The sequence below is a fragment of the Tripterygium wilfordii genome, chromosome 21 (assembly GCF_013401445.1).
Source record: "Tripterygium wilfordii isolate XIE 37 chromosome 21, ASM1340144v1, whole genome shotgun sequence".
Taxonomy (NCBI): domain Eukaryota; kingdom Viridiplantae; phylum Streptophyta; class Magnoliopsida; order Celastrales; family Celastraceae; genus Tripterygium; species Tripterygium wilfordii.
The window spans coordinates 7,934,300-7,951,489 of NC_052252.1; the positions used below are offsets into that span (position 1 = coordinate 7,934,300).

At 36.7% G+C, this 17,190-nt stretch overlaps 2 protein-coding genes and 1 pseudogene across 5 annotated transcripts; all 3 read left to right on the forward strand.

Annotated features, from left to right (window-relative positions):
* Window positions 1–754: 754 nt before the first annotated feature.
* On the forward strand, window positions 755–3,646 carry LOC119988393. Its single transcript, XM_038833414.1, has 3 exons — window positions 755–870; window positions 2,705–3,176; window positions 3,327–3,646. Exons 2-3 carry the CDS (start codon window positions 2,724–2,726, stop codon window positions 3,474–3,476), a joined length of 603 nt encoding a protein of 200 aa, XP_038689342.1. The 5' UTR covers window positions 755–870; window positions 2,705–2,723; the 3' UTR covers window positions 3,477–3,646.
* Window positions 3,647–4,197: 551 nt separating this feature from the next.
* Window positions 4,198–7,103, forward strand: LOC119989801 (annotated as a pseudogene).
* Window positions 7,104–12,873: 5,770 nt separating this feature from the next.
* On the forward strand, window positions 12,874–17,114 carry LOC119988442 (2-alkenal reductase (NADP(+)-dependent)-like). 4 transcript variants are annotated; one of them, XM_038833484.1, is made up of 6 exons: window positions 12,874–13,111; window positions 13,650–13,688; window positions 14,757–14,934; window positions 15,347–15,513; window positions 16,265–16,347; window positions 16,500–17,114. In XM_038833484.1, exons 1-6 carry the CDS (start codon window positions 12,881–12,883, stop codon window positions 16,876–16,878), a joined length of 1,077 nt encoding a protein of 358 aa, XP_038689412.1. In that variant the 5' UTR covers window positions 12,874–12,880; the 3' UTR covers window positions 16,879–17,114. The 4 variants fall into 4 exon arrangements, with proteins under 4 accessions (XP_038689412.1, XP_038689411.1, XP_038689408.1 ...); XM_038833483.1 differs by having other exon boundaries at window positions 12,874–13,024; window positions 13,560–13,688; XM_038833480.1 differs by lacking the exon at window positions 13,650–13,688 and having other exon boundaries at window positions 12,874–13,144.
* Window positions 17,115–17,190: the final 76 nt, after the last annotated feature.

The window sequence follows — 17,190 nt, forward strand, 5'->3', positions numbered from 1 at the left end:
ACAGAGTCAAAGAAACGAAGACGGCTTTCTCGTCGTCTCGATGAGAGTTGAGACGATGACGAATTGACGATGGTGTGGTGAATGGGGACCAAACCAACTTGTTTTGGGCCAGCCCACCTTAGTGGCATAGTGTCTAGGCTAGTGGGTTTAAGTATATTTACTTTTTTTTTTATTTTTTTTCACACGGGCTCAAGCCCACCGTAGCCCAACTGTATATCCGCTACTGAATCCACGTAATGTTCAACACATGATAGATTATGTTGTCTCTCTTTTCATTCCAATATATATTCTGGTTTCACAATGTCATAATTCCTGTATTGTCCCCTATCATTGATAGAGAGGACTTTATCTTTAGACCTGTTCCACCTTAAAACAACCTGCTTTGCAGCCAACTCTTCTTACTTTTAGAAACAAATGGCTAGTTATGTTGGATAGCAGGGTAACCAGTGACTCGAAACCCGGTAACCCTTAATAGGGTATTAGACGGGTCTACAGATTCATAAAAAACACCAGGTCAGGTCCAACCCGGAATCTGACTCGATGTACACCCCTAGTTCAAGCTGTTTGATGTCCAATCCAGCAGATAAACCCATTAGCAAAGCCCACTGCCATGAAACTCCCATACGGCCCAATTAAAGGCCCAAAGAAATTCCATTAGGCACAGCAAGTCCGGCCAGAGAATGCATCCATTCCTAATTATCAACCCATTGTGAAAGCCCAGCCCGTTGAAGAGTAAAATTGCCTTTGTTTCCCTTTTCCTCTAGTCCTCTCATATTCCTCTAAATCTGCAGTGCCCCTCCCTAGCAAAGCCCAAACCATCCAAGACCCGACACCAACCTCTTCCAAGTTCCAATCGGCGATCGATAGCTGGTAAATCCACTAACCTCTTCTCTCTTTCTCAGATTTCGGCCATTATTATTTCTCTCGCACTAGCAACTACAATTATTTTGCAAATCTTGAATGCTTTTATACTCTACTGTAATTTGTTATATCTCGCTCTCACTTCGAAATTCGTGTTACTACGGGTGTATGTTGCTGTGTTGATGTTCAGATTTTCTCACAAATTGCTTTGTTCTCGTTACTTTTTTTGTATTTGAACAGTGAGTGACAGTGTGTATATGGACTTATGACGATGATCGATGATGATATTTCCTGTGTGTTAGTAATTTGTGAAAAATACGTGAATTGGGGAGGGGGAGGGTGATTTTAGACCTAGTTTCGTGTGGTTGGTTTGTTTCATGTAGTTGAAGTTCGCTCTTTATTTTCTTGAATGGAAAATAATTTTATGCACGAGGGCACCAACTTTACAAGGATGTAATACATATATGCCCTCAAATGTAGTTGAAGTTCACGACAATATTTGAGGACTTTATTTTAGGTACAAGATTTAGAGAGAATCATGGTGATCATTTTGGAAAGCAGTTAAATTTGTAATACCACAATGTCTTTATTTCCCCTATGAAAATTGAATTCCTTTGAAGTTCACAGCTTACACATGAAATGCAATCATGTATACTCCTGGAAATGGTGAAAGTTTCTTCGTTTTCTTTTTCTTGGTTTTTTTTATTCCATCTTTTATTGAGGAATGAGGATCACATATTCCAAAAGAATAATCAGATGTCTAAACCTGTTTATATCAGATAGTTTTTTTTTTAATTGTTTGATAAGGTAATCTCATGGATCAAAATTGCAATTGATAACCCCTTAAAATTTTTGGTGAAGTGCTTGCAATATAGCTTCAAAACTAGTTGATGTGTAAAATGAGAGATGCTACGGAGGGATGGTTTTTTGGTGCTCTTGAGGGTTGCTTGCGAGTGTATTCTCTTGCAATTCTTGCAGGGGAGCAACTTCCATTGTCATCCTACTGTGAGGTTTTGTAATGGTTATCTTGCTGATATAAACAAAAGAAAGAAAAAGGATGCTGCTTGTGGTTTGTTAGTTATTAAGTTAGATCACTGTGTCATTACATTTTGGAAATTTCTGACATATATCTTTCAGATTCTCAGCCGTCAAGCAACCCACCCCGCCCAACCTAATTCGAGACCTACCTGCTAATTTCAATCACTCTCTCTCTCATAGCTCTTTTTGCTCGCATGGTAGCCCTATTACTCTCATCTCCTTTTCTCATGAGGGATACTTGATTTCTCAGGGGTGAGGCCATTTCACCATTAGGCCTCTCCTGTCTCTAATTTTTTTTTTGTCTTTTAAGTTTCTGTGTGCAGCACATAACAGACTTTTTTTTTGTTCCAATACCTGCCCATAGCAAGAAATTATATATTCTGTTAAAGAAAGTCTGCCTGCTTGGACTTTTGTTTCTGTCATCGGTTCCAGTAGTAGAAAGTATGATGATTTTCTGTTGTATGGAGTACTTCTGTTTGGTTGGCACAAAGCGGAGACGGGTGAAATCATGAATGATTTGGTCTCTTGGCAAGTTTGGGTGGAGATTGAGGCTCTTTAATGAAGACTATTAGGAAATGTTGCTATAGGAAACCAAGTTCCTATAATCTTGATTGTTCTTTGTTTTGAATTGCTTCTATTTTTCCTCCTAATACTTCTACTGCACTCAGACTGAAACCTGTTTTTTCCTTTTTTTTTCAAGATCATTTGCATTTATCAAAACTGCAGCTTAGTAAAAATATGTTGGATTGTCTTCCAATGTCATTTCTTTCCTCAAAATCCTCTAATATTAATTGTTTGTTTATAGATTTGTGTTTATCATCATAATGGCATCCAAGGCTGAGGCAGAGGCAGATTATTCTCTCTTTGAGGAGAAGGTGAGGAGGACAGTTTATGTTGACAATCTCACACCGCAGGCCACCGAATCTGTGTTGAGAACGGCCTTTAATCAGTTTGGGAGTGTTAGAAGTGTGCAACTTATCCCAAATTACTTGGAGCCAAAGACTATCCCACAGTGTGCTTTGGTGGAAATGGAGAAACCAGATCAAGCTAAAGAGATTATATCAATATTAGCCCAATATCCTTTTATGATATCTGGGATGCCGAGGCCAGTCAGGGCACGTGCGGCTGAACCGGGGATGTTTGATGATCGCCCAACACTGCCTGGTTTAAAGGTTCGGTGGCGCTGGTTGGAACCCAATGATCCCAAATTTGAAGTGGCCACAAAATTAAAAGGCATGACTAGAAGGCACGCCAGTGAAGCTTCATTCTTGCTCAAGGTAAATTCAGGCATTTCCCTGTATACATGGCATTCCACTCATCTGTTATTTTGTTTCATATATTTTCGCAGGATGGACAATTGGACAGCACTAAACACTTTTTTTTAGTGACCCTTTTTTTTTTCTCATGGTGTTTTCCCTTGTCTGTAGAGTCAACTGGATCAGGAAGAGATGCTTGCAAAAGAGCAGGCGGCATCCCTCAAAGCCAATTACAAGAAGTACGAGATGTTAGACGGTCTCAAGACTGATCGAACGGCTCATCACTTGGCACACCACTACAACATGGGACTTAAGGATTGATGGCCTATTTCTTGTCTTAGTTCCTTTCTCATATGCTGGTTTCTTTTTGTATAATGCAAATCAAGGCATGTGTTGTTTTAGTTAACCTAAACTTTGTGGTACAAGATTTAGATGTCATAAGCTTTAACAGGATGGACAATTCAACAAAGAGAGAATTGGCATTACTTGAATGTCCTTTTGTTAACTAATATATGCAAAGGTCTGCTTTAATTTGTATAAAATAGTAATCGTCATTTGTCCCACCCAAACAAACAATACCATACAATACAAACACACACATTAAGTAATACATATCTACCATTCTACCATCCCTTCTCTCTCTTTCTCAATTAAACTTGTGTGTTAGCTTAGTTTACTCAAAAACATAGATTAAGATCAAGAAACTAACAATTAAATGGTAATTATGAAGTGATAAGCCATGGTAATAAGCAGGTGATATTGAAGAAGTATATATGTGCATGGAGCTGGTTGCTTTCCTAAACATTCAGTCAGACATGGAGTTCATTACTAGTAGTATTGACAAACTCAGGTACAGTTTATTAAATAGTAACCGTTGGACAACGAATAGTTGTCTCTATTTTTACTATCAACTCTGCTATTGACATATTCATGATGAACGTGTGATGCAAGCGTAACGTTTCAAAATTCAAATGCAACCAAGTATCAATAAATCTCCAGGCAGAATCACAAATTGAAAGTCGAAACCTATCAAACCCAATTTCCTTCTCTATCTCGCTCGCTCAGATAGGACTGTAAAAATGGCTGCTGAAATGAGCAACAAGCAGGCGATAGTGAAGGACTATGTCTCTGGTTTTCCTAAAGAATCAGACTTGCCCTTCACTACTGGTACTACAAAGCTGAATGTACCACAAGGCTCCACTGGAGTTTTTGTCAAGAATCTGTTCCTCTCTTGCGATCCTTACATGAGAGGCCGAATGTCCTCGAAGCGCCCTGGCGCTTATTCCGACTCCTTCAATCCCGGTTCGGTTAGTCGAATTCAACACCCACCATTTTAGTTTTTCTCGATCAATTCTTCAAACAACTTTGCTAAGAATGTGATTTCATGCTCTGGGTTCTGATCATTCCCTTTTCTTCTTTGATTTTGCTGAACATTTTTGGAGACGGTAATTTGACTTATTTGTGAAGAATATGTCTGCTTTCATGGAAGAATTTTCAGAGGATTATATAGTACTTACATACAAAACTTACTGTGCTTGGAAAGAGAGAGATTTCTGTGTGTCAAGGTAGATTCATGTATTGAAATTAGATCGGTAACCAATCCAATTTTAAGCATTTTCGTTTACATATCTCAATCGGGGATATGAAAATCGCTTTGCGCTACAAGTATAACTAAATATATGTAGATGTTCAAAAAGGGTAAACTCCCTTGCACAAGCCTGCTGCTGTTGAGGCGGGATCGTAAGAGTAAGGTTTATGCAACCTTACCCTTGTATAGCGGGGAGGCTATTTCCGGAAATTGATTTTGTGACCCTTGGTCATGGTAAAGTAACTCTTAACTCTACCACTAGGCCAAGAGTTAACTCTTACATAGACATTCAAATTTTAGTTAAGTTTCAATTGATCTATGAATTATACTACTATGGATTTTGTCTTTTCAGATTTTCCTTGTGTCAAGTGATATATGCATGGAGTGTACTTGATTTGATTATGGAGTAGCTAGAGTTTTGGATTCAGGGCATCCTGATTTCAAGAAAGGCGACTTAGTTTGGGGATTTACCGGATGGGAAGAGTACAGTCTCATTACTGCAACACAGGGTTTGTTTAAAATCCATGACACGGATGTACCCCTTTCTTACTATACTGGAAGTCTGGAAATCTCGGTAAGAAGTCCCTTCTTTAATTTATTTCAGAAAAATTAGTTTTGGTATTCAATAATGCTTAGAAGTCCTACAGTTGATATGAAGATGAGATCAGTAGCCCAATACTCTGGACTCTTTTTCCAGTTGTTTTTGGGGGAGGGGGGCAGCTAATATAATTGCTCGAATTTGTACCAACTAGTGTTTTTTCATGATACCGTTCCATATTTTTTTTTATTATCAATTGTTGCAGCATTCTTGGTGAGATTGCTCTGCCACCAATAGTAGGCCATAGGTACAGATAATATATGAGCCTTTTGAACGTTATTTAGATGATCATACAAAGTATAAGGGATCGTCGTACAAGTCCGCTACGTAATATCAGATAACAATTTATTTCATTTACTATTTTTTTTTCCTCATTTTAACGGCCTCTGGTGCAGTTGGTCAGCTTGTTGGGCAGTTTGCTAAGTTATCTGGTTGCTATGTTGTTGGAAGTGCTGGGAGCAATGAAAAGGTATACCATACTTCATGGGTTTGATTTTATAGATTCTTTTAATTCTCTGTTCTACTTGGTCTGGTTCTACGTTGTGGATGCTTAAAATTATTTGGTGCGATGCTTTTTCCTTTTTAGGTATTGCCATGTTTCCCTCACTATCATTGTGCACCATTCACTGACTTGCATAGTCATGTAAGAAGCCTAACATTCTTCTGCTGAGCAGGGGACTGGAAAGGCCGAGCAGGCGAGCAGTAATGGGCTTCGTTGGGTTTACGTTGGACTTGTTCCTATTGTTTTAGGATTATGCAATAACTATGTTGATGGTTTTCTTTAGTTATAGTCATGTTTCCCTCATCATTCCTTCCTGCAGATGTGATTTATTTTCATGCATTGGATTATGTTGATGTTTTTTTTTTTTTTCATTATTCAGTATACATGGGAGGTCATGCAATAACCTCATTGACCACTGTCTTCTTTTCTTTTCCTTCTTCTTTTTCCAATTTTCATTGCTTCAAAATTAGGTTGATTTGTTGAAGAATAAGTTGTGGTTTTGATGAGGCTTTCAACTATAAAGAAGAGCCACACTTGGGTGCAGCTTTGAAAAGGTTAGTTGGTAGTAGCTCCTTTTGTTATTCACTTCTCTTATGAACAATACTCAACTTTTCACTTGAAAAATGAAGGAACCTTTAATTCTGTTCTCTATCTCAAATTCCGATTTTTAAACTGTGGCTATATATTGATTCTGTTGTATCGATGTTGCAGGTATTTTCCGGAAGGCATTGATATATACTTTGAGAATGTAGGCGGAAAGATGCTTGATGCAGTTCTATTCAACATGAGGCTTCACGGTCGCATTGCTATGTGTGGAATGATTTCCCAGTACAACCTTGGCCGGCCTGAGGGTATTCACAACTTGGCGAATTTAATCTTCAAACGAATTCGCATGGAGGGATTCCTTGTTATCGATTACTATCATCTCTATCAAAAGTATTTGGAAATGGTTCTGCCGCAGATCAAAGCAGGAGAGATAGTATACGTGGAGGTCATCGTGGAAGGCCTTGAGAATGGTCCAGCTGCTCTGATTGGTCTGTTCACTGGCCGTAATGTTGGAAAACAGGTGGTGGTAGTTGCTCGTGAATGAGTATTACTCCCTTCATCAATCTCTACAATAAGTTTTTGCATTGCATTGCATCTTTCTACAGATTTGGTGTAGAAATGTGTTGCTGAGACATTTGCAATGGCTAAGACAATATATTTGTACTAAATGGATTTTGCTTCGTCGTTTGGTTTTCCTTGTCGTTCAAAATAAAAGTGTTCTTTTGCCAATGATTTATATGTTTGATTGGTGAAATTATTGGGATCTAGTATTTAAGAAAAGCTGGATTCTTCCCCAAATAAGGAATTATGCTTTTCGAATAAAGAGGATGTTACTAAAGCCCAACAAATAAAAATTATAAAGCCCATAGAAGCCTAGATTGATTTATCAAGTACAACTCATTATCTTCTAAGTAGTTCTAGCCTATAACGGTTATATGTACAGACACTAATTAGTGTCTGATATGTCACTTCTATGTTTTCAACCGTTGTAGCTTTACCTTCTTAGTTTTATATATTACAAGTTGTAATTGTTATTCAAGTAATGAAAATCAATTCATCAAAATCTCTTATGGTATCGGAGCTTCTTGACTTTGACGAGTAAGCCTCCGATCCGACCATGTCGACTAATATTTCCACTGTCGTAGTTACTGTTACTGGTGCTGGGTCGAGCACCACTGTTCATGCCATATCAACAATTTCACTGAAACTGCTATCCACTAATTTTTCTTCCTGACGTCTTCATCTTTCCTCTTTGCTTCGTGTGTACGGTCTTCTGAGTCATGTTGATGGCTCGAAACCATGCCCACCTGAACCCAGTGATATTAGTTCTAGCAGTTCTATTGGTACTCCAGATCTTGCCTATATGGCTAAGACAATATATTTGTACTAAATGAATTTTCCTTCCTCGTCTGGTTTTCCTTGTCGTTCAAAATAAGAGTGTTCTTTTTGCCAATGATTTCCATGTACCAAAATATGTTTTCTTGGTTAGTAGCAGTGCAGCACAAGCAGACCAACTTAAAATTAATGAAATGATGAAATTTCTACTCATTGATTTGGGAGCATGTGGTATCAAAAAAATTGCAACATTATTTATGATAAATGATAGAGCTTCTTTATTACGGAAAGTATCTTTAAATAATAAAAAAGCTCAACAATTTTGCCTTTTCTAGTGTCCTCCTATATTTTGTTATATCTTGGTGGACAATCATTTACATATAGATATAGTAGCTGTAGCAGAGGTAGTTGGCATAAAAGATAGTTGGTTCACACATCATATATAATTAATTGAATATTTTATTTATTATAATAATATTATTTATATAAATTATAAATTATTTTAAAAATGTACAGTTCAACTTTTGACCATTCGAGCCAACCAGTTAAACCTTCAAAAATTATCATCAAGGATTGATGCGTGGATTGCATCTGATAACACTAAACAAAAACACTATTTATCCACATCTTTTGATTTGGCTAGATCGATTATTATCTGATGTTCATTATATTGTTGGCATAAAAAGGTAGTTGGTATAAAAGTCACACAATCATATATAATTAATTGAATATTTTATTTATTATAACATTATTATTTATAAATAAAATATAAATTATTTAAAGTGAAAATTAGGTAGAAGGACAAAAAACAACATTTATATCCCATCAAGGATAAACCAGGAAAAACTTTAGAAAAAAGTACAAATGTTGTTAAGTGACTAAAATGTCTTTCTTATTGTAAACACATTGTTCTTTTCTTCTTCTTTCTTCAGTGCTTCTCTTCTTCCTTCCTTCAACGCCTCTTTTTTTCTTCTTTCTTTGCTACTTCTTCTCTCTTCTTCCTTGATTGACTCTTCTTCCTTTGCTTGCCACATAGATCGACATTTCTCTTCTTCTTCTTCCTCCTTGCGACTAAGATCGGGATCGAGGTCTTTATTCTTCCTTCACTTTTGGTAGAGACGGATCTTCAAATCAAAGTTTTGATCTAGAGAGAGAAATAGAGAACGAACATGAAAAGACTTGTTCTATCTTCAGTATCTGATATTATATCTGTCAATATTATATCTGCTTTGTATCTATCAATATTCTTCTGAAATAGAATATGAATATGCAGATATAGCTGTTTCAATTATGTTCTGATTTGTCACGTGATATGTTTTTGTCATTTTGGAACTTCAAACAGATAACATTTTAACAAGACAGATAACATTTGGCAAAACAGATAGCATAAGACAGAGATCAAATTAATCAAAACAGATAAAATATCACCTACGGTATGCAGATCTCAAATCAAAACTAAAAAACCTCGAAAGTCACCATAGAAAATACCAAAAAATAATGACGGGATGACAAATCAAAGAAAAACAATAAGATCTACAAGCCTCGTGATGAGTATGAGTAGATCTAGTTCGAATGCAAAAAAAAGGGATGAAATATAACTTAAAAAATGCCATATAATTGTCGAATAAGTCATGAGAAGCAGAGACAAAGCTTTCGGCTACGGAAACGAAACTTCCGGCGGAGGTTAGAGATAAATCACATGTAGGAGGAGTGTGTCATGTTTGAGGATGAAGATGAAGGTATTTTAGGCAATAAAACCATATATTTTAACATTTTATTTTTTATGGAATAGTGTTTTAAACTTTATGAACTTTATGAAATAAAACTTTTAAGAGTGTCCTTATTAGAATAAAACTTTTAAGTGAGAGGCTTAACACCAATTTTTCCTTATTTAAAAATAAAAAATGTGCAACTCAATCTTTGATCCTTCAGACCAACCAACTAAAATTTCAAAAATTATTATCACGAATTTGCATCTGATAACACTAAACTGAAATACTATTTATCCACATATTTTGGTTTGATGAGATCGATTCTTATCTGGTGTGGATCACATTGTTTATGGGCTATTGTGCACTACAAAGAATTTATCCCCGCATACTTCAAAGTGGTAGCAGCCTAGAGGTTGGCTTTAGATTTCTATATTAAAAGAATAAGAAAAAAGCCAACTAAGAGTGTGTTTGGATTGAGGGATTTGGGGGGAAGGGAAGGGAAGGAAAAGGGAAGGAAGAGAAGAGAAGAGAAGAGAATGGAAGGGAAAATACATTTCCCTCTCTCATGTTTGGATAGATAAAAAAAAGAAAGGAAAGAAAAGTAGTTTACTTTACTAGTTTATCCTTATTTTTTATGTTTAAGTGTTATGTCCAATGGTAAAATAAGTTTTAAACTTATAAGTAACTTAATTAGTAATCTCTTCCCTCCAAATGACTCCATTTTGGGAGGAAAGAATTTTGACAAAAATTTAATGAAATCTTCCTCCAATATCCTCTCAAATCCCTCCCCTCAATTTTTTATAAACTATCCAAACAAGAGAATTGGAAGGAAACTTCCTTTCCCTTCTCTTCCCTCCCCTCTAAATCCCTCAATCCAAACACACTCTAAAAGTGTGTTTTGATTGAGGGATTTGGGGAGAAGGGAAGAGAAGGGAGGGACGGGGGAGAGAAGGAAAAGGAAGGGAAGGGGGAATATTTTTCTCTCCCATGTTTAGATAGATAAAAAAAGGAATGAAAGAAAATTTGTTTAATTTACTAATTTATCCTTATTTTTATGTTAAAATATTATGTACAAGGGTAAAATAGGTATTTAACTTATAAAGATTTAATTAGTAATCCATTCCCTTCAAATGACTCCATTTTGGGAGGAACAATTTTGATAAAAATTTAATGAAATCTTCCCTTCAAATCTTTCCTCTTAATTTTTTATAAACTATCCAAACAAGAGAATTGAAAGGAATCTCTCGTTCCCTCCCCCTCATTTCCCTCCAAATCCCTCAATTCAAACACACTCTAAAGGTTCATTTTTTGTTAAATAGAATTATTCTCCCATCAAGTATATTTTTGTCATTAAATTATTTTTTTATCTAATTTTAACTCTCAGCTATTCCAAAATACTATTTTCATCCATAGTATAATCAATAGGCCAGAAAAATTCCATATGGAATCTATGTAGTGTTAGGATTGATCAATAAATTGGAATCGATTCGAATTGTGTGTGGAGATAAGTTCTACTGCTGGTATGCTGCTAGAGTTGTTGTCTAGACGAGGGTTATAACCATCCGAACAGCTCTGGTACGTGAAGTGACAGAAGGGTCTTATTGGATCTTTGGATCGAGGAAACTTGAAGATCCGTCCGGACAAGAGATATGAGCATCCGGATGGGTATGCTGAAAGATAAGTTTGAAGTGCTTATCGTCCCGACAGGTTAATTGTCCGTCTAGAAGGTTGATGGGATTGTTGTTTTTCTATAAATAGGATACTTATTTTCTAGGATTGTAACCAAATTTCTATAGTTTTAGAGAGAGATGACTAGACTTGATAAGAGATATAACAAGATGGGGAAAGCTTTATGGTATATTTCTTTGTGTAATTGGGTTCTAAGGGTGAGAGATTCTAAAATATAGAGTTTTAGAGAGCATGAGTTGAGTGGGGCTTATGATAATTTCTTGGGATCTTGGATATTTTTTGGTTTCTTGGGTAGAGATGTCACTGAGAATATGATTGTACAAATTTGTCATATAGTGAAAGTTTCTCTGATTGTCTCTGACAACGACCATGATTTTTCAATCATGTTTTTGAGTTTTCCATGTAAATTCTTGTATTGTGATTGTTCTCTATTTCAAATTTTCTTTTATTTTGATATTTCTGAAGGATGATATGGGTTAAATTTCCCAACAATCGGAATCAGAGCATGGTATCCTTGAGGCAAACATGTTAGGCGTCGACATCGAGAAGTTTAATGGGAGATGAATCAATTTTGGCTTGTGACAAGTGCAACTCAAAGTTGTTTTGATTCAATCGGGGTTACACAGGGCGTTGAAGAGGTATGGACAATCTTGGCACAATAAGAAAAAATTGTCAGGTGGAGCAGGTTCGGGTAAAAATTCCAAATCAGTAGATGAAGATGTTGATATTGTCGTTGACGGTGAGTCTTTTTTCCCATAGAGGCTGATTATCCTTTTGGCATGTTGTTGATCTCCAAGTTACCATAAAAGAAGAAATGTTACTGCTAGCGGGTCCACAAGTTTGCACACAGAAGTTGATTTGGCATTGATGCAGGGTGCGCGGTGGAAAAGTATGTTGAGGGCTGATGAACTCATAGAAAAGCCATGCGTGAGGGTTGCACCATATTTGTTTCAGCAAGTTTTTTCGACATGAGCCGAATGAAAGTTCTTGAATGGTGAATTCTTAGTGGGCGTACTCTTTATGGTGGAATATGATGATTCTCTATGTTAAGAGTTGTGATTGTCGGTGAAAATAATGTTGCTATGGAATTTTTTGATCAAGGTGGAGATTTTTAGGATTGATCAATAAATTGGAATCAATTCGGCTTGTGTGTGGATGTGAGTTCTGTTGTTGGTATGTCATTTCTGGAGTTGTCGTTCGGACGAGGATTATAGTTGTACAAACACCTCAGGTGCGTGAAAGGATAGAAGAGTTTTACCCGGTGTTTTAGCTAATCTAAACTTTGCAGTACAGGATTTAGATGGTAGAAGCTGTAACAAGGTTTCTGAATTTTTCTTGGGCAAATTTTATAATGTACTGGACATGTCAATTGAAAGTAGACCCTTATTTTTCCCCTTGTTGATATGCTCCCAGAAGGCATATAGAAGCCAAATTACATAGCCATTCTTACATGTTTCCACTTGAATGACAACAAAATAGATGATTACAATAAATTGACATGCAAACTCACTGTTTAGATGGCATCAATGGTGGCATCAATTAAAGAAAGTCATTATCTTGTTATATTCAGTCACCTTCACCTTTTGAGTTCAACAAAGAGAGAATTGGCATTACTTGATTGTCCTTTTGTTAACTAATATATGCAAATGCCTGCTTTAATTTGTAATCGTCATACAATACAAACACGCATTAAGTAATACATATCTACCATCCCCCCCCTTCTCTCTTTCTCAATTAAACTTAATTAACAAGTAAATGGCAACGAGTATTGGTAATTATGAAGTGATTAGCAATGATAATAAGCAGGTGATATTGAAGAACTATGTGCATGGAGGTTGCTTTCCTAAAGAGTCAGACATGGAGGTTATCGCTGGTAGTATTGGTGCCACAGAAATGAAGGTCCCTGAAGGCTTCAGTGGAGTTTTTGTCAAGAACCTCTATCTTTCTTGTGACCCCTCCATGCGATCCCGAATGATGAAGCTCCATGTCCATGGATTATACTTCTACAAACCTGGCTCTGTAAGCCTCCTCTGCCGCCTCTCCATTTCTATTTTTTTTAGAGTTTTTTTGTTTGCTTTCTTTTTCATTGCGTCTTTTTCAGAGTTTTTTTTATTTTCAATTTTTCTTTTTCAAAGTAACTAAATTTCGGGCATACCAATGGCCTTGGGTTCGCCGCTGGATCTCGACATATTCATTGTTAAAGCGTGACACAAGCGTAACGTTTCAAATGCAACCACCTATCAATAAATCTCCAGGCAGAGTCACAGATTGAAAATCGAAACCCATCAAACCCAATTTCCCCCGGGGTCTCGCTCGCTCAGATAGGACTGTAAAAATGGCTGCGGAATTGAGCAACAAGCAGGTGATACTGAAGGACTATGTCTCTGGTTTTCCTAAAGAATCAGACTTGCCCTTCACAACTGGTTCTAAACAGCTGAATGTACCACAAGGCTCCACTGGAGTTTTTGTCAAGAATCTGTTCCTCTCTTGCGACCCTTACATGAGAGGCCGAATGTCCCCGAAGCGCCCTGGCGCTTATTCTGACTCCTTCATTCCCGGTTCGGTTAGTGGAATTCAACACCCACCATCTATTCTTCAAACAATTTTGCTAAGAATGTGATTTCATGATATGGGTTCTGATTCATTCCTTTTTTCTTCTTTAATTTTGCCGAACACTCTCGAGCATTTTCGTAGATGGCAATTGGACTTATTTCTGCGAAATATTGCTGTTTTCGTGGCAGAATTTTCAGATATCTAGAGCTCTTGATGAAGTTCTTGTGAATGGATTTGATTTAAATTTCATCTGTATTTTAAAGAACTTCAGGTGCAGGAAATTTTTAAATAGTACTTACGTACAAATCTTACTGTGCTTGGAAAATGATATGCGGTATATTTTTCTTCTTCCTTTATACTGTTTAATGTCGTCTGAATTTTTCATGTATAGTGATTTGAGATTTTGAAGAAGTCTTAGATATTTAAAGTTCTTTGTTTCAAAGTACTAGGGGTTTGCAGCTGATTAGAGGAAATTTATTTACAATTCTCGATATGGGTGATTTGCTCCGAGTCTTCTGACTGTTAACTTATTCTCATCACGAATTCCAATATCACAAGAAACTGTCTATTGTGTTTAAAGTTTGGAATTAGATGAAAAGGAGAAGCAGCAGAAAAGTGAGATATTTCTCAGTGCAAGGTAGAATCCTGTATTGAAAATTTGAAATTAGACTAGCAACCAATCCAATTTTCAGCATTTTCGTTTACATATCTCAATCGGGTATATGAAAATCGCTTTGCACTAGAAGTCTCACTAAATATATGTAGATGTTCAAAAAGGGTCAACTCCCTTGGACAAGCATGCTGCTGTTGAGGCAGGATAGTAAGAGCAAGGTGTATGCAAGCAGCCTTACCCTCACATAGTGGGGAGACTATTTTCAGAAATTAACTTTGTGACCCTTGGTCGTGGTAAAGCAACTCTACCACTAGGCCAAGAGTTTACCCTTACATAGACATTCAAATTTTAGTTAAGTTTCAATTGAACTATGAATTATACTACTTTAGATTTTTCTTTTCAGATTTTACTTGTGTCAAGTAATATATGCATGGAGTGTACTTGAATATGTCTAAATGGATGCAGCCTATTACTGGATATGGAGTAGCTAGAGTTTTGGATTCAGGGCATCCTGATTTCAAGAAAGGCGACTTGGTTTGGGGATTAACCGGATGGGAAGAGTACAGTCTCATTACTGCAACACAGGGTTTGTTTAAAGTCCATGACACAGATGTCCCCCTTTCTTACTATACTGGAATTCTCGGTAAGAAGTCTCAGAAAAGTTACTTTTAATATTCAATAATGCTTAAAAATCCTGCAGTCGATATGAAGCTGAGATCAATAGCCCGATACTCTGGACTCTTGTTCCTGTTGTTTTGGGGGGAGGGGGAAGCTAATTGCTCGATTTTGTATCAATTAGTGTTTTTTCATGATACCGTCCTATATTTTTTTTATTATCAATTGCTGGCGCTGCATCATTCTTAGGTGAGTTTACTTTACCAACTATAGTAGCCCGTAGGTACAGATAATATATGAGCCTTTTGAACGTTATTTAGATGATCATACAAGGCATAAGGGATTGTCATACAAGTCAACTACGTAATATCAGAAAACCATTTATTTCATTTTTACTCATTAGTTTTCTTCTTCTCAACAGCTGACTTTAAACTTTTTAGGTATGCCTGGTATGACTGCTTATGCTGGTTTTTATGAGGTTTGCTCTCCTAAGAAAGGAGAGTATGTCTTTGTTTCGGCGGCCTCTGGTGCAGTTGGTCAGCTTGTTGGGCAGTTTGCTAAGTTATCTGGTTGCTATGTTGTTGGAAGTGCTGGGAGCAATGAAAAGGTATACCGTCCTTCATGGGTTTTGATTTTGTAGATTCTTTTAATTCTCAGTTCTACTTGGTCTGATTCTACATTGTGGATGCTTAAAATTATTTGGTGCGATGCTTTTTTCCTTTTTAGTTATTGTCATGTTTCCTTCACTATCATTGTGCACCATTCACTGACTTGCATAGTCATGTATGAAGCCTAACATGGTTGTGCTGAGCAGGGGAGTGGAAAGGCTGAGCAGTGATGGGCTTTTTGTTGGGCTTAAGGATCGACCTGTTCCTAATGTTTTAGAATTAGCTTATTCTCTAAGGTTTAAGATCAACTTGTTATTAAAGTTTTAGGCTGGAACTTGGGTTGTCAAAATTTATTCATTCCCAAGTTGGACTCGAGACCACAAGTTTACTGGGTCGAACATGACTTAATTATCAAAAGAAAAGAACTCGAGCCGAATTCTTACCAAATAGCTATGCAATCGGATTGCAGGTGGTCACACTTACTTATGTCATGCGGCTAAGAAAGTTCATTTCCTTGTGGATCTACCATTTGTGTGCGTTTTAATTGGTGCACAAAAATGCATATTCCAACATTTACATGGGATTACTTTCTGTAGAAGATTAATAATATATTTATTTTGCATTGGACTATTTTGATGTTTTTTGTTTATTCAGTATACATGGAATGGGAGGTCATGCAATAACCTCATTGACCACTATCTTCTTTTCTTTTTCTTCTTCTTTTTCCAATTTTCATTGCTTCAAAATTAGGTTGATTTGTTGAAGAATAAGTTTGGTTTTGATGAGGCTTTCAACTATAAAGAAGAGCAAGACTTAGATGCAGCTTTGAAAAGGTTAGTTGGTAGTAGCACCTTTTTGTTATTCACTTTCTTGTGAACAATACTCAACTTTTCACTTGAAAAATGATGGAACCTTCAATCCTGTTCTCTATCTCAAATTCCGATTTATAAAATGTGCTACTGATGCTGTTGTATCGATGTTGCAGGTATTTTCCAGAAGGCATTGATATTTACTTTGAAAATGTAGGTGGAAAGATGCTTGATGCAGTTCTACTCAACATGAGGCTTCATGGTCGCATTGCTGTGTGTGGAATGATCTCCCAGTACAACCTTGGCCAGCCCGAGGGCATTCATAACTTGGCACATTTAATCTTGAAACGAATTCGTATGGAGGGATTCCTTGTTATCGATTACTACCATCTCTATCAAAAGTATTTGGAAATGGTTCTGCCGCAGATCAAAGCAGGAGAGATAGTATATGTGGAGGACATCGTCGAAGGCCTTGAGAATGGTCCAGCTGCCTTGATTGGTCTGTTCACTGGCCGTAATGTTGGAAAACAGGTGGTGGTAGTTGCTCGTGAATGAGTGTTACTAGATGACTCCCTCCATCAATCTCTATAATAAGTTTGCATTGCATCTTTCTACAGATTTGGTGCAGAAATGTGTTGCTGAGACATTTGCAATGGCTAACACAAATATATTTGTACTAAATGGGTTTTCCTTCTCATTGTTAAGTGAATCATAAAGCACTGCGGGGCTATATATTTAAAGAAGAAGAAGAAGAAGCCAATTAAACAGATTTTTCGGTTTTAGTATACCAATAGTTTTATTTTCGTGTTTAGATTATTTTTTATTTAATTTTGTCCATCAACTATTACAAAGTATTATTTTCATCCC